The 25,241-nt window shown below is 41.3% G+C and overlaps 1 protein-coding gene and 1 long non-coding RNA gene across 6 annotated transcripts in view; both read right to left on the reverse strand.

The window, feature by feature from the left end:
• The window catches only part of CAV1 (caveolin 1), a 33,576-nt gene extending 8,680 nt beyond the window's left edge, over positions 1-24,896 (reverse strand). The window contains exons 1-2 of one of the 5 annotated variants that reach the window (XM_030857611.3): positions 24,794-24,896; positions 23,247-23,411 (exon numbers count right to left, since the gene is read on the reverse strand). In XM_030857611.3, the coding sequence (XP_030713471.1) occupies positions 23,247-23,411; positions 24,794-24,823 (195 nt within the window). In that variant the 5' untranslated portion in view covers positions 24,824-24,896. Of the gene's footprint in view, positions 1-23,246; positions 23,412-23,836; positions 23,910-23,979; positions 24,474-24,793 lie in introns of those variants that run through there. The other 4 variants (XM_030857612.3, XM_060305383.2, XM_060305381.2 and 1 more) reach the window with 4 other exon arrangements.
• On the reverse strand, positions 7,620-21,015 carry LOC138842815 (uncharacterized). The gene is made up of 3 exons (XR_011377722.1): positions 20,980-21,015; positions 9,102-9,227; positions 7,620-8,368 (listed from the first exon to the last, which is right to left on the reverse strand). It is a non-coding gene; the product is annotated as an uncharacterized lncRNA (long non-coding RNA).
• Positions 24,897-25,241: the final 345 nt, after the last annotated feature.

Here is a 25,241-nt window from a genome sequence, read left to right on the forward strand (position 1 = left end):
CTTGCTTCCTTTCTTGCTCTCTTGCTTGCTTGCTCTGCTGGAAGCCAGCTGCCATGTTGTGAGCGGCCCTATGGAGAGGTCTGTGTGGAAGTTAACTGAGGGAGAACTCTAGCCAACAGCCACTGAAAAACTGAGTCCTCAATCCAGCAGCCTGGGAGGAACTGAATCCTCCCATTGGCCATGCGAGTGAGCTTGGAAATGGGTCTTCTCCTAGTCGGGCTTTGAGATGACTCCAGCCCTGTCCCCTGGACTGCAGCCTGTGAGAGGCCCTGAACCAGAACTACTCGGCTAAGTCACACTTGGATTTCTGACACACTGTTAGATGGTAAATATTTGTTGTTCTAAGCTACTAAATTTGGGGGTCATTTGTTATGCAGCTAGAGATGACTAAAACAAACCATCTTTATTTTGATGATCATGTTTTATTTTCTATTACATTGCTCTTTCTTCTGTTAGATAATTTAATTTTTAAGCTTATAGAAAAATGTATATAATGAATGTACATAAATATCCTGGAATTTGGTCCTGGAGCAAAGTCTAGAAATATATGAGAAGGAAATGCAGCATTTTCAACTTTCTACAATTCATATCAAACTGAATATTAGAAAAGTTTTAGGCAATTGATAGTGCTATCAGCGCATATCCATAAAGTGCTTGGCTTTCTACCCAGATATGCACCAAGGACTAAGAGCCAGCTCCACCTGGAAGACGTGTCACTGAATCTTGACTTCTGAATATAATGTCTTGAATGCACCAGCACAGGGGTAGTGTTGCAAAAGAATCAACTGGAGGGAGGATGCTTGTTAAAATGCAGATGCTCAGGCCCATTTCAGACTCAGATCACACTCTCTGGGTTGGGGCCTGGGGAATCTTATGCAAATGATTCTTAGCGAATGACACATCCATTTGGATTTAGTGACAACTTCTTTTTGTTGCCGATACTCTTTCCCCTCCATGCCTGGAAGCCCTAGTCTGCTTCCTGCTTCTTTCTGGAAACTCCTCATGTGCTGGCTGGCATCTGGAAGTTGATGGATAATGAATGAATGGAAATTCTCTTGAAAAGCTATTCCTAATTTAAACCTATAAATATTTATTATTGGACAAGGATGAATGACTACTATTTATTATGAAAAACACAAAAACTGGCAATAGAAATCCTGATTTATTTTTCATGACTCTAAACCCAGTATAAACAAATGCATGTTTTAAAAATCAAATACGTACTTCTAAAATCCTAACACATGAACCAAACCCACACATACAGAAGGAGGGTTAAGACTAATTTCAAACTCCCCTCAGTGTTCTCTCACATATTTCCAACATGTTGAACAGCCTTTGAAGTCAGTGGAATAAATGTTGTCCATGAGTGTGTGGGTGTAGAGAGGGCTGAGAACCAGCACAATTAAATGTTACCAGAACACAGGAACTTTGCTCTAATGCCTATGTGTTTTCTCAGGGGCAAAGGCAAAATACCCATTTGTTTACTGGGCTGAACTAGCACCACTGTAGGAAAAAAGCTGCAGTGTTCTTGCAGCCCCGATTGAAAAGAGGAGGCCTGGACTGTATCCTTAATGCTTATGATTGCTTGGATTTCCAGAGGATCCACACATGGTCCTAGGAAAAATGTAAACCTGGGGTGGGAACATTGAAGTGTTCTTGGGCTGCTTTGGGGTAGCAGGTGCTAGGCAACTTCACCTTGTGGGAGAGCACAGGATTGCCTGAAGGGAGAGGGCTGCATTACTAACCAGGGTTTCAAGCTGAAAGAGGACAGAAAGGTGGGTATATACCTACCTCTGAGTGAGAGAAGAGGGCTGGGTGTAGAAAGAGGGGTGCAGAGGGGACCTGCAGTCCCTGGCCTGGGCCTCTAGCTGGGACCCTTGAGTGTCTCTGTTTGGATTGACCTCCCTGTTGTTGCTTCTCAGACATTACAGAGACCTCAGAATAATGATATTTTATACATATAGTGTCCTATTTCACTCATCTGCTTCTCTTCACAAACTTGTGAAGTTCTAGGTTATCTTCATAACAAGAAAGGAAAATAGTCTTTTATTTCCCCAATAAGGAAAGGTCACTTAACTAATAAATGAATGGACCAAACCAGGACCTAGGGTAGGTCTGTATCTGTTGTACCCATCTTGGTATCCTCCACAATTCCTAGTAGAACTATGCACACATTAATTAGCAAATATTCCTTCAATATGTATAATATTTTAAAGGAGCTATAAATGTCCATTGAAAGAATGTAGGCATACATTAACTATCATATTATCTACTATGAATTCTTTTCCAATTTCACAAGTGCACTTTTATTTATCGATATTTTTGGTATCCCATTTTATTAAAAGAGATGTTCTTTTCCCCATAGCTCTATAATACCACGATCTGATCAAAATGAAGTGTAGGGTTGGTTATCATTTAAGTTACTTAAACGGCATGGAAAGCCTACAGAGGAGGGGGCAATTCAAACTCAGAAGTCTTCAGCTTTAAGGAAGAATGATTTAGAAAATATTGGTTAAAGCATGTTGTTGCTTTGTTGGGTTTTGCCTCAATGATCTGAATAACTACAGTTGTGTAGATCTGGCCCCAAAGCAGGGGGCACGCACTGGAGTATGTTGAGGAGTGGAAGCAGGGGTAGAAGCAGAAGTAGCAGCCCAGCTCTTCGGGGAATCAGTAGAGCACACCAGTGGGGAAGAGATAGAGTGAGGAGAGTGAATTTGTTCTTTGGTGTCTCTAGTCTCCACTTTTCCTCATGTTTTCCTGTGTGTCTGTGTGTGTGTGTGTGTGTGTGTGTGTGTGTGTGTGTGTGTGTGTTTCCCCAGTGCAGGAGGCCTACATTGTAATTTGTACTTTAGAATGAATTTAGGTGACTATGTTCTTTTTCCTGGCAGGGGTATAGGGGGATGCACAGAGCAAGGCAGAGCATCATCTCCAATTGTCCTTTATTGTGTCATTAATGGACTTAGGGCATGAGTGTGGCGGATATATTCTGAGGCAGGAGAGTTGTACAGAGGTTTTGGAAAAGCAATGACATACATTATAGAGTACTATATGCCTCAATTGGTTCATCACATCCTGTATGTGAGGACCTTCAAGGCAGGTGTTATTTTCCCCATTTTACAGACAAGGAACCTGAGTCTCAGGGAGGTTGTAATCAGTGACTGAACCAAACGCAGGACTTAGGTCTCTTGGATCCTCCATCACACAACTCTCTTTAACCCCACACCAGTCCTTATTCTGCTTATGAAGCCCTGCTCAATCAGAATCACGTAGGAATTTCTGAATCCACGTACTCTGGTTGCTCTCCCTTGCCTGCAACCATACTTCCCATCCAAACTAACAGATAATGCTGCCCTGACTTAGCATAACCATTTCTACCAGGACAGGGCATGTGAATCCAAGCCAGAGGATGTGGCTGGCCTCCTTCTGCTGTCAAACCTCCATGCTCAGCATTACCCTCACTCTCTAGCAACCAAGCTCTTCTCTGGTCAGGACCCCCTGAGTCATTGACCATTGGTTACGAGGGTCCCCATTGCCTTGTCACCTCTCTGTGGCTTTTTCTGGTTTACCATAACATTGTACCTTTCCCTATTCCATTCCTGTAGGGCCAGTGGTTCTCAAACATTAGTCCACTCATTTCTTTGTTAAAATGCAGATTTCTGGGCACTGAGATTCTGAGTCGGTTGTGTCTGAGAGTAGGGTCCTGGTGTCTGTACCTCCTCCCTCATTTTGATGCAAGTGGTTATAGGTAAGACACTTCGAGAAAGAAAAAAAAAACTGTCTTAGGCTGTCTTAGCTCTCTGCTAGGTGAGAGGATCTGAAAAATCTAACACTCAGATCTGAGTGGGCATGATATTAAGTTAGTTACTGTGTTGCTCTCTACTGTTGAAAGGCAATATGGTACCCTGCTTGATAGCATGAGGGCTGCTTTGAATCTCAGCTTTGCTAAGCTACTAAACCTCCCTGTGCCTTAGTTTCTTATCTGTAAATTGTGGGTATAATGGTACATACTTCTTAAGATTATTCTGTGTATTAAATGACTTAACTTATAAAAAATATTTGGGACAGTGCCAGGGGCAATGGTCAATACTACATCAGGAGCTTCTGGCCCAGGCACCCAAACCAGGAGAAGTGGGGAAGTGTCAGGGATTTCAGTAGCAGTGTTGGGAGGATGGAGGAGCTATCTTGGAACAGGAGAACCTCTTGGCATTCCTGAAACCATTTTGTGCAGGTGGGTGCTTATTTTCCATTCTGCCATTAAGCAAATAAGAAGGATTAGCTCATCTCTTGCATGTGTGTTAGCCTTCTGGAGTTTATTGTAAACATGAGGCATACAAGCCCTGCGGGAGAAGATGCTCCAGCTGACTGAGTGACTTGATGTGTCTGAAAGTGGCAGCAACACCAAGCAGACAAGACTCTCTTTGCTTTAGATTAATTCCTTTTTGCCTTATTCTTCCTTTCCTTTTGCCTTTCACCTGAAGGCAACCACCAGGTTTTTCCATCTTTTGCTCTTCTTAGGAGGGAGAATAAATGATCCTTGGGTTTGTATTACACTTTGAAAATTTAAGTTAAATTTCCCTGCTCTGATAACAAAAATATACACTCCTAGTTTACATCCTGTTATGCATTGAATTGTGTTCCTCTCAAAAAGATACGATGAAGTCCTAATCCCCAGTACCTCAGAATGTGACCTTATTTGGAGACAGGGTCTTGTAGATATAATTAGGATGAGGTCACACTGGTGTAGAAGTGGGCTCCCCATCTGAGATGGCTGGCATCCTTATAAGTAGATGGTAATGTGAAGACACAAGGAGAAGGCCATATGATTGATTTGAGTTATGCAGCTGTAAGCCAAGGAATGCCAAAGATTGCCAGAAAACCAGAAGCTAGGGAGAGACAAGGATGGATTCCCCTGCAGGTTTCAGAGGGAGCATGGCCCTGCTGACCTTTTGATTTTGGACATCCAGACTGCAGAACCATGAGACTGTAAATTTCTATTGCTTTAAGCCACCTAGTTTGTGATACTTTTTAAGGTATCCCTTGGAAACGAATATACATCCTTCTGAAATTGCTAAAAACTGTCCTTGATGATGAGACGATTTGGGGATTCCAGAGCATTTTCATACCTCCTTGAGTATGCTGTGTACTCTTTCTTCTGGGGATCCCAGTCAGGAACATAAACCACATTTGGTGTACCTGAGACCAATTGGCCGTCAGCCTTCTTCAGGAATCTGGAACTATCTCTCCTGTCCACATGGCCTCACATTTTCATTATTACAAAAAGCACCTAGTTTCAGGTGGCTTGGTACAAAGCAGGCTACATATCTTTTGATTCCTTTTTTTTTAATCTTCAGGCTTCTGGTATTGATTTGGTGGTACTTGTTGATGTTGAGTGTTACCAAACAAGTGACACGGAACAGTTCACAGTGTAAAAATAGGCCAAGCAAGGGCCAGTGATAGGAGCACTGAGACTAGAGCATTGAACTTGAACAGGGAGGAGCCATACCTTGGGGGCGCTTATGTTTGTCATCCCTGAAGAGAAATAACTGCAGCCCTTCAAAGTGTTGGAAGCTTACTTCTCAAATAGAAAGTCCTGTATTGTTTAATGCATGGAAATCTTATTTTATCCAAACATACAATGATAAGGATTCATCCAGAGGGCTCACTTTCTCACAAAATTCTGTGTTTACACTTGGGAGTTTGTTATTCTTTAAACTTCTGGGCATGTCATGGGAAAAATATGAATGATCACTGCACTAAAGAAAATAAAAGCTCTTTCCATTCCATCAAAGACATAAGAGACGGAAATGTCTTCACTGTTTTCAAGCTACCCATTGGTTCACATAGACATTTGTTTGAACCAGAGCTTTTTAAACACTCTTAACTTTTTTTCAGTTTCTACAACTCACTTCCTGATGGCAGAGGTTGTTTCCTACCATTCACTTAAGTCAACCTAGTGTTACTAATAGTTTTCGTCTTACCTCACTGCTTGAATATTTTTCCCTCCAGTGCTTTAAGTCTGTTTATTAAACAAATAGAAAATTAATGAAATAAATCTCTGTAGGTTTGAACATTGCTTGGCTAGTGAGGAAAAGGATTTACACTAGGGTCCTTGTAAGGTCTAAGCAAGGATAATCACAGCCCATCATGTGGCTCCCAAGACATAGCTCCCAAGATCTACCACAGAGTTACTCCATCTGGGCACTTGTTGGCATTTTGGGCCAGGTAATTCCTTGTTGTTAGGGTGAGGGTGCTGTCCTGGGAACTGTAGGGTGATTCTCAACATCTCTGTCGTCTACCCACCAGATGCCAGTAGCACCTCCTAAATTTTGACAACTAAAAATGTCTCCAGACATTGCCAAGTGTCCCCTGGGAGGGGGAGCAAAAAATAATCCCTGGTTGCAAACTGGTGCTCTAGAAAATCAGAATACAATTTGCTGAGAGAGTACCTGAACTTTAGAAACATTTATAGCCTAGAATGCATGCATATTTATTGCAGGCACTTTTGGTTTACAGTACTGTGGCCTTGTGAGTTCATTCATTCCTTCATTCAGTAGTTATGAAATACCTACTTTTTGAGGATGGAATAAATGAACCAAGCAAACAGAGACAGGATAGGGTCTATGAGCTGGCTACGGGTGTCACTGAAAAGGGGACAGTGCCAATAAAATAGACATGGCCTCTGGCTGCTCAAGCTTACTTTTAGGGTAATAGAGGAAGTCACTTTCTTGCCCCTCCCCAAATCACTAACCTCTTGAATTTAGACCAGACCATTTTTTTCATCCCGCCTACCCCACACCCCACACTTATTTAATGGTTTATTTTGTATGTGTGTGAGATTATTTCTGCTACTAGACTGTAAACTCCCTGGAATCTAGTAGATACTAAATTAATATTTGTTGAATAAATTAGTGAATGCTTCCATTTATTAAGTTATATTTCTCTCTTTCTCCTATTTACAAGAGCACAAACACGATAAAATCTCCTTTAGGAAAGAAAGTTCTGAATGTGTTATTATCTGGCCAGGGGCTAGTGATTGCATTTATTGATTGCATTCTATTATTCTAACCCAGTCATAGTAATTTTGGTAAAAGAATGATCAAAAGGTGAGTAATGACAGGGAAGACAGATCTATTCAGTTTTTGTTTATCATGAAATTTGGGTTCATACCTACAGATTTAGGTTTAGATTTAAACCTATAGCTTAGCTTAGGGAGCTGATGAGCTCCCTGAGAATGTTCAGGGGGTCTGGAATTCAAACAACCTCATTTTTACTTTCAGATTCATACAGCTGGGGTGCTAAATGATGGGATTAAAATCACATAGGGTCCTAAATTCTGAACTTTATATGGGTCAGAGAGAAACAGACTCTTTATAGCTGGGTAATGGGAAAATATGATTCAAAGTAATAGTGCTTCCGTCCTGTAGTTCTTAGTCATCTGATCCTATTGCTCACAGTTGGGCTGTTAAAAGAACTTCAGAAATGTGGCCATATATGAACTAGGTGAATTTGATAACTGTCGGCACTCAGAAAATCTGAGCATTTTCTATTTAGCTAGACATTTTTAAGACCATTGCTCTAACTAAAGTTGCAAATAATTATGAGCTTCTTTGTTATGTGAACTAAGAGAAATTGGCTGGTTGCAAAAAATAAAAAACAAAAATTACTGAAAGTTTGTAATCAACTTTGGAACTGATTTTCTGATCCATCTTTGAACACAAACAGCCAGTTTGGAGGCAAGGGCAGTAAAAGGAAAGACCGCAGAGTTCTGAGCCCAAATGAGAAGGGGAAATGAACTCCAGCTCTTGATCTTCTTCAGGACCAAATATTTATTTGCAGTATATTTGCATTCAGATGCCATCTGTTGATAGCTCAGTATTTCAAAGATGATTTAGTTAAGTCCCACAGCCTTAATATTAAGAGTAAGAATGACAATTGGTAAAATCTAGGAAGAAGGTAATAAAAATAGTATTGATGAGGGGGTCCTCCACCATTATCTCTGCATGGACTTTTATACACTTTTATACACAGCGTTCCACACTTTTATGAATACTGGTTAACTGGAATCACAGAATTTTAGAAATATAAGTGACTTAGCGATCTTCTAGTTCAACTTATTGATTGTTAGATGAATAAACTGCTGTCCAAAGGGTCCAAGTGACTTTTCCAAGGCCCAAGGTAACACTTGAGGTCAGTGTCCAAGAGAGATCTGGAATTCAGGTTTCATCTGAGGCTCAGTTTCCCCATCTGCTCTGAGGAGTGATTGGCATCAGTAAAGCACTTCTCAGTGAGTTTTCTCTTCTCTGTGCCAGGCCCTGGAGAAGTGTGGGACACCTGCCATCCTTAGGTCCAGTGAAGCTTCCTGTGGCCTCTGCACCATTAGGAGAAAAACCAGTGCATGTTGTCAGCTCCATTCCTAGTATGCCTGAACCATGAACCCAAGTGAAAAAGAGGGATAGGGATGATGTTCTGACACTCTAACCTGCTGATCTTCCTCTTGGGGAGAATAGAAAGAATGAGCAAAGGAAAGGGAAAAACACCAGGACTGAATTACATAAGTGACATGAGATTTATCCCACATACAAAGTCTATCTTTTTTTTGGTAATAGGAATTTGAGTGATAAATATGATATTCTAATAAAAATTTTAAGGTCTCTGCAGGATGAGGACCTAGAGAAGTAATAATTTCCCCACTGTAGCCCTTACAGTCCTGAAAGTTTTGTCATGATACACAGTTTTATTATTAAGAAATTCTGCGAGTCGAAACCAGACTCAATTCCAGCTGTACATTAGCATCACCTGGGGAGCTTTCCAAAGAGAAAAGAATACATAGGCCTGGGCCCCATCCTAGACTAATTCAATCAGAATTTCTAGGGATGGAGCGTGTACAACAGTATTTTTAAATGTTCTCCAGATGATTTGTAGCTAGGGTAAAGGACCACTGGTCTAAAGTCACAAAACAGCCACCCTTTGCAGAAGCCACACTCTCTCATGAGTTTAAATCACAATAGGGATTTATACAAGCTGCAAAATTGTGTGACTATGCAATGTGTAGGAGGGATTGGATGGGCAGGCTTGCCATAAAGATAATGTTTCATACTGACCTTTTGGTACATACAATGCATGCATTTTGTAGTATTCTACTTTCAGATGTTTACCACTTGCATTCTCAACCACTGTTAACACAATGCCACATCAACTCCTCTTTGCCCCCAAACAAACCAGGTATCCTGCAGGAATAGAGGAAAGTGTTCATACATATGCTTGTGCTTAATTATGAGACTGTGTCAGTATTCTTATACACCAAATTGTAGCTGTAGAGGTAGAAGGATTTGAGAAGCTACATAGACAAGTAATTTAACACACTACTCTTACAGAACAACCTCTTGTGACACATTCTTGGGATTAACTGCTCTTATTACTTGGAATTTCTTCTCCCATGTAACCTAACTTTTATTTTTTTTTCAACTAACCCCTTCCTCCTTTTTCCTTGTCCTGAATGGTGATTGTGTCTGAGCAGTATTTTCCTTGTTAAGTCTCATAAGAACCTAGCAGTAACTAAAGGCAGTTGTCATTTTATGTTCACTTTCAACTCTTCTAACAAACTGCCAGACAAAACAGTCCCTCCCCAGCCCTACCTGGGTGTTTCTCTTCATCTTTTATCTCCTTCCTTTTGCTCTTCCCTAGGATCTTTCCAGCATCTCTACCTCCTTATAAGATCAAAACAGATCCTATATTTAATAAGTCTGACCAATAGCAAATAAAGTAGAGAATCTTGTCTGTGACATTTTTGTTTTTTTTGGATTAATTCTCCTTTTGATTCCATTCATTGTGCTTCCTTTAAAATATCATTAAATTATTGAGATGTTTAATGTTCAGACACAATTGATAGACTTAGTTTTGGTCCCCTATTGCTCAAGGGGTGTGGAGCATGATGGATTCATTTAAGGGTGTGTTTACAATAGTGATTCTCACCCAGGAGATCTTGGTCCCTTAGGGGCTGTGGAATTATTACAAAGGGTTTCCATATCCATTGTGTTTACCAAGCATCTTGATTTTCCACATCACAAGCTCCCACAGAAATGACAACCCTCTCCTGATATTTTCTTATTTTTCATATATTTACCTATTTGTTTCCCGCTTAATAGCTATATGTTTTATTCCTAGTCTTTTAACATTATCTTACTTTGTATTGGTTTTTATCTTATTTTTATGGGCTATTTGTAATTTGCCAAAAATCACTTTGATGTTATTTTTTATATATGTTAATAAGGTCATTGTAATTAGTGTCATTTGTAAGTTGAGAGTCCTCTTTAACTTGTTCATTCCAGTCATTGATAAAGCATTAAATGTGCTACGACTCTGGTCTTGGCTGTATATTAGATATCAGTCACACCTAAAATTCACATTACACATCATCACCCTTTTTTAATGGCAACTTTCTAGTCCTACCTATGCTTAACTGAATAATGACCCTGATTTCCTATACTTAGCTTATTGATGAGAAAACTATTTGGGGTCAAATTGACACATCTTACTCTTATCCTTATTATAGTAAATCAACCTCCTATCATGGGAAATGATAGAAAGAAGCATATCTGGAAAAGGAGCTAACATTCATTTCACTTGGCCCAGACATCAATAATGAAACAAATGATGTCTGACCCCTTCTAGAAACATTTAAGTGTTTTGCTTGTTTTTTGTTTTTATTCTTCTGAGAAGAGATCTGAGATCTCTGACAGACCACCTATGAGGTACAAACTTCTATGCTTTTGAAATAGTGGATACCACATCCCAGCTAGTAAAATCTCAGATCTCTGTGTACTTAATATCTAGAAGTAATAAAGCGAAAGAATAGGAAGAAGAGGCTTGGGTTTCTCAAAGCTGTTGTCTCCTTTAGGCTTTGAGAAAGGTTTTAGATTTTTCTTCAGAACTGTCTCCGGACCTAGTCATTTCTCTGATGTTTGCATTTGTCCAAAGGTATATGGGGAGTCTGACAGGGAGTCCTTCTACCCCTCTCTTGGCAAGGGAGCTCTCATGTGGCCTGAGACCCAACTCTCAGCCTTCATACTTCTGGCCCCAGGGGGCAGTGCCAAGCAGCAGCAAAGGCATCTTTTGGCATTCTAGGAATCTGCTTGCCCTGCCTGCGAGATACTTAGGAGATTAGCCTTATTCTGCAGGCCCTGGGAAGTCATCCAGGTGCCTCAGCCTGCTTATTGGAAGGCTCAGGAGAGATGTATCTATGTCCTCTTCAAACTGGAGATTAAAACATTCTAAATAATAAATTTATATACATATTAGAGCAGGTTGTCTCTTTACCTTAGTAAACAGAGTGAATGTTTTTGGATTTCTTTCTTAATTATTTGGATATGTTTTTCCTTATAAGGCTTTAAATGTGGCAGCTGCAGAGAAAAGGAGCAAAGGAATACACTCAGTGACATAATCCTACTGTCTTTTAGCTCACTGAAGACATTCAATTACTTAAAAAAGAAATTTCAGTTTCTTTTCAGCAGATTCAATTTGGCATCCATTTTCTTTCTTTCTTCTTCTTTTTTTTTTTACTAAAGTACATGCATATTTTTCTTTAATTGGTCTTTTTGCATGTCCACTTTTCCTCTAGACATGAAGTTTTGTTTTGTTTTTTTTTTTAACATTTTTATGGGAGTATAATTGCTTTACAATGGTGTGTTAGTTTCTGCTTTATAACAAAGTGAATCAGTTATGCATATACATATATCCCCATATCTCCTCCCTCTTGCGTCTGCCTCCCTCCCACCTTCCCTATCCCACCCTTCTAGCTGGTCACAAAGCACCGAGCTGATCTCCCTGTGCTATGCGACTGCTTCCCACTAGCTATCTATTTTACATTTGGTAGTGTATATATGTCCATATATACACTACCACTCTCTCATTTTGTCCCAGCTTACCCTTCCCCCTCCCCGTGTCCTCAAGTCCATTCTCTAGTAGGTCTGCGTCTTTATTCCCATCTTGCCCCTAGGTTCTTCATGGCCATTTTTTGTTTTTAGATTCCATATATATGTGTTAGCATACGGTATTTGTTTTTCTCTTTCTGACATACTTTGCTCTGTATGACAGACTCTAGGTCCATCCACCTCACTACAAATAACTCAATTTCGTTTATTTTTATGGCTGAGCAATACTCCATTGTATATATGGAGTATATCATATATATACTTCTTTATCATAATAAAGAAGTATATATACTTCTTTATCAATTCATCTGTCGATGGGCACTTAGGTTGCTTCCATGTCCTGGCTATTGTAAACAGAGCTGCAATGAACATTGTGGTACATGACTCTTTTTGAATTACGGTTTTCTCTGAGTATATGCCCAGTAGTTAGATTGCTGGATCATATGGTAATTCTATTTTTAGTTTTTTAAGGAACCTCCATACTGTTCTCCATAGTGGCTGTATCAATTTACGTTCCCACCAACAGTGCAAGAGGGTTCCCTTTTCTCCACACCCTCTCCAGCATTTGTTGTTTGTAGATTTTTTGATGATGTTGGCATCCATTTTCTGACAGCAGACTCCGTGTGGGGCCCTGGGTGGGCACTGGGCAGCCACAGTCCTGGGGCCACCAGGGGCCACTGTTCTGTCTTGAAGGACTTGCATATGATGTGGGAAGAGAAGAGGGGAGAGAGGCATGGGGATAGAGAAGCAGAATGCTTAGAGGGCTTTGATACATGCTAAAATAGAAACAAAAACAGAATGTGGTGGGAGCCAAGAAAAGAGATGACCAGTTCTGATGAGGGCAGTCAGGGAAGGCTGACAGAGGCCCAGATATCTGAGGTGAGCCTTGGTGGATGGCTGTGGTTCTGTCAGGCAGGCTCTGGTGCACAAGGATGCATGGCAGGATCCATGCATAGTGCAGAGTAAGTGCTTCCTAAATATTTGCTGAATGGCCTTTCTAGGGAGCACCCATCTGAGAATGACTCTCATTCCTACCTTTATAACTAGAATAATAGGCTTACCCAAAATATTTTGGTGAACTGGTGGTTATTAACCATTTTAGACAAACAATTTCTCTCCCTACTAAAAAGCCTGACACTTAAGAACAAGTGAGAAAGAGGGCTCTGTTGACCTAACCAAAATAACTGGCAATGAAATCCAATGAATGCAGTTGCATTTCCTTGACACGTTTTGGTATGCCCACTTCCAGCTATATATTATTATTACTAATATAGAAAAAAACAGTGAGCCATGATTGATGGAACATTTTAATTGTTCTTCTGAGAGATTAATGGTACGTTGTAAAAATGCACTGTTCCTTACTTCTGGTATTTGTTTTTGAGAACAAATATGTAGTTATTAGGGAGGAAGTCTCATAGAAACTACTTTCAGGATTAAATAGGCATTTCTCCCACTAGCATAAAACTAGGATTTTTCTCAATTGTTTCCTATTTTTACAATGTATTGCTGTAATGGCACGAATATCTGTAGAAACTGGACAGAAAAATTGAGAACCTTAAATGAAGCTATTAGATGCAAAGTGCCTGTCAGGACCTGCTTCATTTTCTCACACCTAGCCCTCCCTGCACATCCAGGCAGGATCAGCTGCAGCCCAGGAGCTGTGGCCAACCTGGGCAGTCAGCGTGCTTTAAAGACTCAGGTAATTCAACACAAGCCAGCATTGCAGCTTGTCTGGTCCTGAGTGTGTGTTCCACTTCTAATCACTGGGACACATCCCCACTTTGTACCCCACTTCTGTCTCTGGGATTTGACCCTCCCTGCCTTGTTGGGAGCTCACCCAGCTTGCATATTTCTTGAGGTGTGTGGGGTTTTATCTTGGTCTTTACGTTGGTCCTTCCTCCTCCTTTCCCAACTCACCTACCAGGATCTAAAGTCTGACCTTAGAACTGTAGGCCTGTCACTCCCAAAACAGACCATGTCTGGAATCCCCCTGCCGAATGCTGCTCAGCCACTCTGAGAACACAGTCATGTCTTTCCTCACTATGGAGACACCACTGTCTGCTTGGATCATGATCTATTACAGAGAGGCACTGGAGCACAGTGGTTAAGAACCCTGGTCCTGGGGTCTAACTGTCTGGGTTCAAATTCTGAGTGTACCATTTCCTACCTATGAAATCCTGAGCAAATGGTCAGGTCTGAATCTGCTTATCTGCCAGATGAATATAACTGAAAATGATAGCACCTCCTCAAAGGGCCGTTGGAGGAGTAAGTAAAATAATCTGTGCCAGCAAGCTAACCTGTAGAAAGTGCTGGAGGAAGGCTTCCATGTCCCACCTGCACATTTGGCATCCCTTGGTTTGCCCCGTTGCACTGAAGTTAGCCCTTTCTGTTAGCAGATGTCATATCTCATCAGGTCACTTCCTGGCCTAAAAACACCTCTGTGGGTTGCTGTGGCCTACACAGGGACAGGTGCTTTGACTGGGCACAGAAGGTCATGCGGATCTGGCTCCTGCTTGTGTCCCTTGCTCTGGCTACACTGACCTGCCACTGGTGCCCAGAACATGTTAGGTGCCCTCAGGTCTCTGTACCTTTGCTCCTGCTGCTCCCTCTGCTGGCATCCCTTTCCTGCCACACATGCCTGGTGCTCAGCCTTGGAGATTGTTGAGAACTCTCTGCTTTGTGTCCAACTATAGCGCATCCCTAAGTTACAGTGACCTCACTCAGATTTGTTTATATATTTGCTTTCCTGATAAACTCTTCAGGGCAGGAGCTGAGAGTTAATACTCAATCAATGCCTGAACCTGATCGTGTCATCAGACATGACAGCACCGTGCAAAGCAATGGATGTGGGGGGCTCCTGGAGTTGGCACGTGCAAAGCCCAGTCCAGCACAGGGTAGGTGGCAGGGCAGGGAGAAGGGGCCTTGTTGTCCTTTCTTTGTCTTTGCTTCTTTTCCTCCCAGTTTCCTACTTTCTCACTACTTGGGTTCAGAAATCAGAATCTTTCTCAGTTCTTCATTATAAATGAGAAACCGTAATTGTGTTTGATGCCTACATCAGTGAGACGACCCGGTATAATCTCAGGATGCAATTTATCTTTTTACATAGAATCTATCAATGCCCATTTGTATTATAATGTCCTTGCTGGGCTCAAGAAAGGTTTAAATACTGAATTCACCTTTTAAAATTTTCACTTTTAAATTGCTATGAAATAATATATTAAGCACACACATACACCATCAAAACTTATTTAAGCCTTCTCAAAATTAAAAATGCCTGCTTCTTAATTACCTAAATAACTAACAGTGGCTAAAGGGAAGCTCAGTTGTGTCTTCCCCTGCTATGAAATAATGACCAACAAGAGACATCTTCTCAAGGTTTAATAAAGAAAACAAAATGTATTTTATATCTAAAACATCAGAATAGGAGAGGCAGGAAATATGTATTCTGTGCAGGTGTAAATCTGTTCTACCAATTAAATTCCCTTGGTAGTTGCTCAGTACATGGATCATGCAGATTTCCTTTAAGACAAAATTAAAGGCACTTCCCCACTCTAAACAATGGCTCATGTGAAAGCATGCCATTTTATGTTTCCTGGACTAACTGAAAAAAATTAAAACTATTTTAAACATTTTAATCTTTGATTGAGTAGTTGACAAAATATGTGATGGAAGGATGTCAGTTTCATTAACCCTGTGTTGCAGGGAAAGAAACTAAGGTCTGAGGGTAGAGTAGATTGGCACTTAAGAGCAACTCCTCCAAGTTATGGCCAATGAAGGATAGGAGAGAGGTGACACTGGAGACTGGAGAGGAAAGAAAAGCATGACATTCTTAAATGGAAATTTTGCCCATTTTGCTAAAAAAATAGTGCAAGTAGGGACTTCCAATGTATTTCAGGTACAGGAATCAGTGACAGGTCATTGCCAATTCATTCATGACCATATAATTTTTCTTCCAAACTGGGACAATTCTGAGAATGAAAGGGGCATTGTTAATAATTAATTATAATTAATAATTAAAAATAATTAATAGTTATTCAGGATAGCTATTGACCATTATTAACTTGCCTGCATGGGACAACCTAGAACATATGGCCACCCCACCCCTAGGCCACTCTGAGGCTCTAAGCTTGCAGTGGGCTGTAAGCCCAAGTGGCCTCAAGGGATGGAGGACCACTGAGCAAGGCTGACTTGGGAACCCTCTATGGTGTTTCAGAACTCCTTGGCAGAGTTTAAACTGGCCTAACCTTCAAGTGTTCTTCTGGCAGGAGGAACATCTAGAATTACATAGTGTGACTGAACTGTTCTCTTAGGGTAGAACCATTCAAGTGTATATCTTTAAGCCAGCCTTGGGTACAATAATTTCTAAACCTGACTTCACAATCTAGGGAGCTTAGAGGCCCTAGATTAGGCCCCATCCCTAGATACTCTAGTTTAGTAACTATGTAGTGGGCCTAGGCATCTGTATTTTTAAAAATTCCTGTGATGATTCTGATGCTCAGGTGAATATGAGAGCCCTCTTGGGTTTGTAAAGAGGATATGAGTTTTTAAAATGGTTGAAAATTTTAAATTTTCAATAGGATGATTAAAAGTCAAGCAACAATATGGGAAGGGAGAATATTAGAGAAGAACTGAAATATTTTCTATAAGTTAATTATAATTTTTATAGGACCCAAACAGGGGCAAATTGTTTAAAAAATATATGTTCCTTTGGTGTTTTCCTAAATAAAAGTGGTACATTGGACTCTAAAATATATATATATATTACATATTTTATATATATATATATATATATATATATATTATAAATATATGTTCCTTATTTTCCCCTAGCCTTACTTACTGGCTCAGGAACAATTCGAGCATTAGAGATGAGGCATGTTTTAAACTATGCCCTAAAGATTTTAAGATTTTACCATACAGTAGAATTTGGTAAAGGAATTTCAGCAAAAGTTTTCAAAGGAAACTGCAATGAAGAGAGACAAGGAAGATAGTCATAAACTCTTTGTGGGCAGTACTCACATCTATCTTTGTTCCATATTGTAGTGCATGGCACATAATAGATATATAGTAATCATTTATTGAAAGGTGAATGGGTTTGGGAGGGGAATGCTATTATATGAGAATGACTCTCATTCTTTTCTTTATAGTTAGAGAAACTGAAGCATAGAAACGTAAAATAGCTTGCTCAAAATATTTTTAAGGCTGGTGTTTATTAGCTTTGATTAGTTAAACAAGTTTGCTTTTTGCTTATGAGCTCCACTCTCAGGGACTGCTGAGGAAGAGAAATCTGTTGCCCTGACATCCTTCCCCCTCCTTCCTTGGTGTCCCACACATATGGGACTAGACACTTTCTAGTTTGGCCCTTAGGTTGAAACCAAAACTGATCTGATTACTATGTGCATGCCTTTTCTTGATTTTTAAAGAAACAGAATTTTGTGTCTATATATTTAAGAATCGTTAACATTCAAGTTTTAAAAAAGAAAGTTAACAAAAGTCACAAAAATTTCTTTTCTTGGCACAGTACTCTTTCTACTCTGTCCAGGTGCCTCTGAGCACCTGTGGTTAAGCATATTTCTAGGGGCTAAGGGCTACCTTTTCAGAAAACTTCTTTTAACAAAAGTATAGCATGCAAATCTTTTTCTCCAGGGCCTTAGTGTATAGTAACTTAGATAGTATACATAGGGTCCAGAGAGTGGAAGACGAGTGTGTGTTTCTTGGCCTAAACCATCTTTGTATGAAAATAACAGCCCTACCCTTTTCCCGCTGCAAATCTGGCCAGGAGGATCATGAAAGGGCCCAGGAGCCCATAGCCCAGTGCACACAGCCCTATTCTTCTAGGGATCAGCTCACTCTGGATATTTCATCATAGAGAACAATAACTTACGGTTAAAAGTAGGGCAAACTAAAAAGCAGTTTAATTTAGAATATGAAAGTGTCTGTTATTTTATGAACTTGAGTGGGCAGGATGCATAAGCAGGTGGTTTTTGAAGTTATTGGACTTTCCAGATGCAATAGTTTGCAGCTGCTCTTACTTCAAACCCCTTTAAAAGGTAGCCAGCACTGCTGTCGATTGGAAGAATAACCCACATCATGAAGTTTTTCATAATTCAAGAATATTTGGTGTATCTTATCTTAAATTTTAATAAATAATATGAAATTTTATTCAGTTAGAACCAAAGTTGAGCTAATTCTTCAAGTTTTTTGGACAACAATTTGGAGGTGGAGAAAGAAAAAATACTTTCTTTTAATAAGCATTTAAAAGGTATGTCACTGTTGACTGAAATTGAAAGTGTTTCAGATGGTTATGAATGAATAATGTCCCCCATTTTAATATTGTTATTTGCTCAGTGATGTGAGAATAATTTCCCACCACACATGACCATAGTGCTCTTTTACAAGCTGGGGATTCTGAACTCCATGCATATTCTCATGTGTGGCAGAGTATTAGTCACTATCTTGTGAGGCTATCTCCTAAACAAACAAATAAGCAAAACCAATTCCAACAGAAGAGACTATTAACATGGCGCTGAGTGCTTTGGGCCAGCCTGACCTTTTAAATCTTATGCTTTGATTATATCAAGCAAACATGAAATTTAAAATCTCTGTTATATTAATATTAATTACTAGTTGCTCTAGAATGCTTTATAGTTGAAAGAGATCATGGCGGCATTAGGCCGTTATTTTGAAACCCAAACTGATTACCCTGCGCATCCCTTTTCTTGACTGCTAAAGAAAATTTTGTATCTGTGTATATTTAAGAATCATTAATTCAAATTTTAGGAAAGAAAGATACAAATGCGTATTTTTATTTTTAACAAAGATCTCCTCTCAGATGTACTGATTTGTCTCAGAGCTAGGCTCAGAATCATCTCAGCTCATTTCTCCTCTCATGACAATAATCCATGAAAATCACATAATCTTATCTATTCATGCCTTATGTTATATTTCAAAATATCTGTTTTGGACACTAACCATGTGAAAACGTGGATAGAAATTTAAACTTTTTTAACCCTTAAGTTTCTCTTAATGTTAAAAAAAGGAACTGGGAATTGGAGGTTAACCTGGTAACCATTACATTCTCTTCCAATTCTAAAATTCTGTCATTTTGCACCTATATGGTTTTATTCCCAGTGCCACTGCATATTGTTCTTCTCATTTCATGTCCAGACCATGATGCAATTACATCGTAACTGTTTGCTCCTCATCCAGACTGGCTATCTTTTATTACATCCTGTACCTTAACCAGTCATCTTCCAAAGAGCCCACCTTCATCATGTCATTCTAAGCTTGAAGTCTTCTTGGCTTCCCACTGCTGACATGATAAAGTTCAAACTTATCAGGAGTACTGGATTCAGGATTCTATCATCTGGCCACGATCAGTCGTTTCATCTCTATGACCTACCACTATGCCACATGAACTCTAATTTCAGTCAAAATGGGCTGCTAAACCTTCCAGACTTATGCCCTGTGTGTGACATTCCCATCTCCATGCCTTGTCATTTAGAATTACCTCCTGTACTTTTCTCAGCTATTTGCATTCCATCTGTCGATTATGACCCAACTCACATTGCACCTCCTTCATGCCCTTCTCCATTAAACTATCTATAATGCATCCTTCTCTCACCCTAATGCCCTATCCAAGTAGGGTCTCCCTAACACTTAATATCAGTACCATTCACTTTCAAAAAAACTTTATTGAGGAATAATTGACAAATATAATATTTAAAGTGTACAACATGATGACTTGATATACATCCATATTGTAAATGATTACCAAGATCAAGATAATTAATGATTCACTTTTAAATAAACTTTTTATTATGCAATATTCAATACTACTTACTTTTGATTTATTATAGTATATATTTGGTATATTTCCAAAATGATAATGAGAAACCTTATGATAGAGACTGCATAAAAGCGCATGCCAGTTGAAAAAGAAAGTGAAAATTCAAACCCATATGTGAGAGAGAATAAGTAACACGGATTAATGAAACTTAAAAATCTAGTTATATGTTTCCTGGCAAATAAAAAAAGGACCAATTAGATAGCATTTGGAAGTGACTTACTGTTGTGATATTGTGTGTGTGTGTGTATGTATGTATGTGTGTGTGTATTTTTAATCTGTATGCATCTTGTCTTCACTAACTCTAATCTTTGTGATTTCTAGGACTTATTTTAGGAATTACACTTTGTAGTACGTAGCACAGTGTCTAGTCTAGCATATGATGAGTTTAACAAATTGATTGATGGCTAATGTGATATCAGAATCATAAATTTGAAGTCATTTTCTTTATTAGAAAATCAAAATAGTACATAATAAACATATGAATGAAATGTGAGCATAAGAAAACATAGAAATCTCAGAGGGAGAATGGACAGTCTGAAGGTATGACCATTTTAATTAGAAGAAATTTTAAAAAGCGTTCATAACTTACTCTTTTTTTTCTATAAATGTCTATACAGACATCTCATAATATGGTGTAGCAAACCTTTAGTGAAATAAGAAACCAACTTTATTGGAACTAAATTGTTCAGTCTAATTTATGTCATTATCACTAGTGGAATAGGTGATAATACTCTACCTTCTTGAAGTATAAAATCACAACACATCCATCTTCTGAGTTTTCTTCCCTACCCTAAATAGCTGTTTTATGGGACTAAAAGGATACTGTGCAGATACACTATGCTGCTCCTCACACTGTCCATCAGTGTTTCGTTTCATCTCCATCTACAAGTTTCTAAACTTGATATGGGGACATTTTTAATATAGAGAGAATGAACACTCTAGTCCTCTGCTGTCCAATAGTAATTTCCATGAAGGTGGAAGTGTTCTAAATCTGTGCTGTCCACTACAGTAGCTACTAGCCTTAAGTGCTGAGAACTCAAAATGTAGCTAGTGTGACCGAAGACTGTATTTTAAATTGTATTTAATGTTAATTACTTGGAATTTAAATTGAAATAGCCAAAAGTGGTTAGTGACTATAGAATCGGACAGAATTGGCAGCTTTTACAGAGCTGCTTGCTTTTAGAACAGACCTTTTCTTACCTGATTTGGTAACTCTAACAGTAGATTCAGTTGGCCACTGTTTCTTTATTATCATGTGAAGTTTTAAGCTACCATGCATTAAGCGTGAAGCTTTGGGTGTCTTTATTATTTTAAGAAGTCTGTGTAATCAAAAGTAAAATTTAGAGAAATTTATTATTTACTGTCTCGGTAACATGGAGAGGATCATCACTGTTTCTATCATTAGATTTGTGCTTGGATTCAAAGAAAAAAAAAATTATAAAATAGGAGTCTCCACTGGGTGTAGGCCCCCTTTCCTGGCCCTACTGGCAGATGTACTCTTTGTGTCTCTCTTTGCAGGGCATTCTCTGAAGGCCTCTTTAAGCAAGACATCTGAGTAAGTGGGCCTACCAAATTCTTCTCGAGGTAGATTTTTTCTGTCTGATTGTCTTGTTTTGCTCACAGTTCTATGAGCAAGTGGGTGGAGTTTGCTTTCTCTAGGCCAGCAGAAGCTTGTTCTAACTCTTCCTTTTAATTTCTTTAATATGAGGATCCCCACACTTGCTCTTTGAAATGCTATTATGTGAACTATTTCCTCTAAGTCTGTTATGCCTTTTTTCCATTTGTGTTGAAGTCTCTTTTCCCACTGGGGCCTTTCTTTCTCAACTTAGTCATGCTATGTGTGGAGACCCACATCTACACTGCTGGCTTCTCTGACTCATCCTGTGAGGTTCACTTGCTTCAGGAATCCCACTCAACGCTGCAGTGGAACAACAGGGAGGCTCTAATGAAGCTAGGCCCTTCTGAAATCTGCATCTTTTCCTGGCACTTTTCCTTCTTGTCCAAAGCTACATGAGAAGGGAAACAAGCAAAAATGCCCTTTCCTCCTTTAAGGCAATGTTTTTAGTAAATAGTTTTTAGCAATTCTAATTTCCAGTTTATAAGCTATTTTTGTTATTGCTGCTGCTTTTAAATATTCCATAATCTGGTTAGTAGAAAAGCCTGCTAAGGCTCCAATTTTCCTTTTTCCTCCACCAGCAAGCCAAGAGAGTCAATTCTGACAGTTACATTTTCCTTCCAGTTGCAGATTAAATTGTTCCCCTTTTTGAAATATATTATTCATAAATGTGAACAGTCTCTGAACTATGGCCCCTCCCATCCTGGATAGGAGGCTGCGTGGGCGGAAACTGCTCATCCACCCCATTGGCTGCTCTGGGGGTCTTCACACTTTAATCTTCCAGGCCAGGAATTTCCTTGGTCATCCCCCTTCCTGAAAGAAAACCCTCTGCCAAGGATGGCTCAGGCCTATGATTTCCCAATCAAGATGGGTTTAAGCAACAAATTCCTCTGATGAGATTTCTTCAAAGGGTCAAAGTTGAGTAACATAATCATAATCAAAAAGTGACCATCCAGTCAGATCTAAGTTTAGCCAATACCCATTCAGTTAACCTATTTTTAATCTCACCAAGCACATCCTTAAAGTATGAAAAGGAACTCCAACCTGAACATCCCATTAGCTCAGGGAAGGCTTACCCAAGCAGTCACTAAAGAGGCAACTTTCCACACCTAACTAGAGGTCTATAGGAGAAATCAAAAGGCACATATTATTTTGGTTGTGTAACTATGCATAGCTGTGTACAACAAGCGCCATGTTTTTCCAGTTAAATACCCTTCATATAAATATTAAATATTTGATTCTATTCTGTATATATATGTGTGTATATATATACATATATATACATACACACACATATATATATATTTCATCTTTAGTCAGAAGTATTTCTACCTACTTTGTTATTTTTAAGAAAATCTCTTCAGGTTATCTTAATTTTAGCTGAGGGAACCTGCTCACTTAGTATTCCGGTTGTCACCTTTGGCACAAGACCTTACCAAATGATCTCACTGCTTAATTCTATATACAGTGGAGAGCCACCCTTCACTTAGACTTTCAACCTGAAAACGGAAAAAGGGTGACCTGCAGCGCAAACATCTCACCCTCTCAAGGAGTGTGGGGCTGTCTCTTGCTGAGATCCAGAGGTTCATTTGCCAGGAGAAGGGTGCAGTTAAACGAACTCTTACAAAACTCAAGTTAGCTAAATTCCAGCTGAACTAACCGGCAGGAGTGGGGAGGGGAGATGTGACATTTCTGACAACCGCGGGAGTTCCCGCACATCAAGCCCAGAAAATGGTGAGTGTGTGGCAAAGACAGGGAAAGATACACAGGCTGCTGGCCAGAGGAGAGCTGTCCCAGCCCTCTCAGTGTCTTCTCGGGGCACATCCCTTCCTTGCTGGCCGCCTCACCTTACCTTGACCACGTCGTCGTTGAGATGCTTGGGGTCGCGGTTGACCAGGTCGATCTCCTTGGTGTGCGCGTCGTACACTTGCTTCTCGTTCATCTCTTCTGCCATGGCCTTGTTGTTGGGCTTGTAGATGTTGCCCTGTTCCCGGATGGGAACAGTGTAGAGATGTCCCTGCGGAGGGCGGACGGCCAGGAGGGGGAGGGTGGCACCGGCGGTAGGAAGAAAATTTCAAAAACAAAAACCGGCGATCAGAAAAGTCAGCCTAGTAGCGCGGCAAACCCCGAGGCTCAAAATCGAACTAACCGCTTCGGAAGCGGTGGCTCCGCGCACAGTAAACTCCTTGGAGCCGCAAGCTTTTTAAGAGGATCGAGGAGAGGACACCACACCCCTCGGTACCAGGCAGGGAGCTCCTGCCTCCCCCGCCCGCTACCGCCAGGGGTCAGGGCAGACCCCGCCGTGCGGTCCGCCCCGGCCTCAGCCCTGTGCACGCCCTGCCCGCGGCACCCCGCGGAGACCCCCGCAGGGGAGAAGACCAGACTTCCGACTTTTCTCCAGCCCCTCTCTCCGCCACGCCACCCTCTACCCGAGCTCTTCACCTGTTCCCGTCCCTGGCCTCCATTTCCCTTCTCTCCATAATCCCTTCTAGCTTCATCCTTAAGACCCAGCTGGAACCCCCCGACCCATGGAACATCCTCCGCACCTGTCCGCGTCCCCCACCCTCCCTTTGCAGTCTCTGTACCTGCGCAGCTCCCACCACTCCCCTGGTGCTCACAATCCCGCATCCCCCATCTTTGGGTCGAGCCAAGTGTCAGACCCTCCTAAGCTCTCTAGAACGGTATCTAACCTGCACAACCCCCCGGCCCACCCTCAGGTCACTCCCAGGCTGCCGGCCGGTCGCTGAACGGCGGCTGAGTTTGGGAAAATGAGGTCTCGACACCCAGGCGGAGACCGAGCGCCGAGAGGTGGTTGGAAGGGCGGGGGGGAAGTGGTAGTTAGGGGGAGGGGAGGTCCGCTCCTCTCCAGACACCCCTGCCAGGCGCCGAGATGCAGGAAGAGTTCTTGAGGTGGCCCAAGAGCTTTGGAAAGTGCAAACAAGACGCGCGCTGTCGCCCCGTCCAGCCGGTTCAGGCGCCTTGTTCTTGTCCCCAAGACTGCGAGTGAATGAGCTCCCACCCTCTGCTCTGGCTCTCTGCCTCCCAGAAGACTGGGGCCGGACCGTGGGGGTCCCGCAATAAGGCAGTGCCCCTGAGCCATTCAGAAACGCGCCCTCGGTCTGGCAGACCCAACTTGAGGACCCCGACGACCCCCTTCTCCGCGATCCTCTAGCTTAGGGGCTCCCTTGACCCCCTTCCTAACAGGAAAACATAAAACATTCCTGCCTCCTCTTCACCTCCCCGCCCAGACCCATTCCTCAGCAATGCCAGGGGAGAGGAGTGCTCCGACGTCGAGAGAGGGCTGAGGCAAGCAAAGCAGTCGGAATATTTGGAGTGGGTGATAGCAGAAGCAGCACTTCTTGCGCGCCGCGATACCGGAGCACACCCACCCGAGCCTACCTCTGAGTCTACGTATTTGCCCCCCGACATTCTGGCCCGTGGCTGGATGAAGGCTCTGAGGAGATTTCCCTGGGCTGTGATTTAAGGGAACTGAGAAAGGAAGATCTTGTATTGTATGGGGGTGGGGGGGGTGGGGAGGCTCTGGCGGGGGTGGGGGGGGCGGTGGCTGGGAGGGAGCCTCCTGGCTCTCCGCCAAGGGTTTGTTCTGCTCGCGGTTGGCCGGGATGTGTGCTGCGCCGGGTCTAGGCACATCCCCAAGGTTTTGGCAGCAGAGGGCGGGGAGCGCTCGCAAGGAATAAAGAGCAATGAGAAAGTGTTTTCACCGTCTGGGCTGCTTGGGCAGATATTTTAAACCTGGGGCAACATTTTTCCAACTATAAGCCACTGAGAGGCGTCCGGGCAGGGGAGCTAATGTTTTCGCAGTGCATCATCCCAGCAGGGGTGGGGA

The sequence above is a fragment of the Globicephala melas genome, chromosome 9 (genome assembly GCF_963455315.2).
Source record: "Globicephala melas chromosome 9, mGloMel1.2, whole genome shotgun sequence".
NCBI classification, from domain to species: domain Eukaryota; kingdom Metazoa; phylum Chordata; class Mammalia; order Artiodactyla; family Delphinidae; genus Globicephala; species Globicephala melas.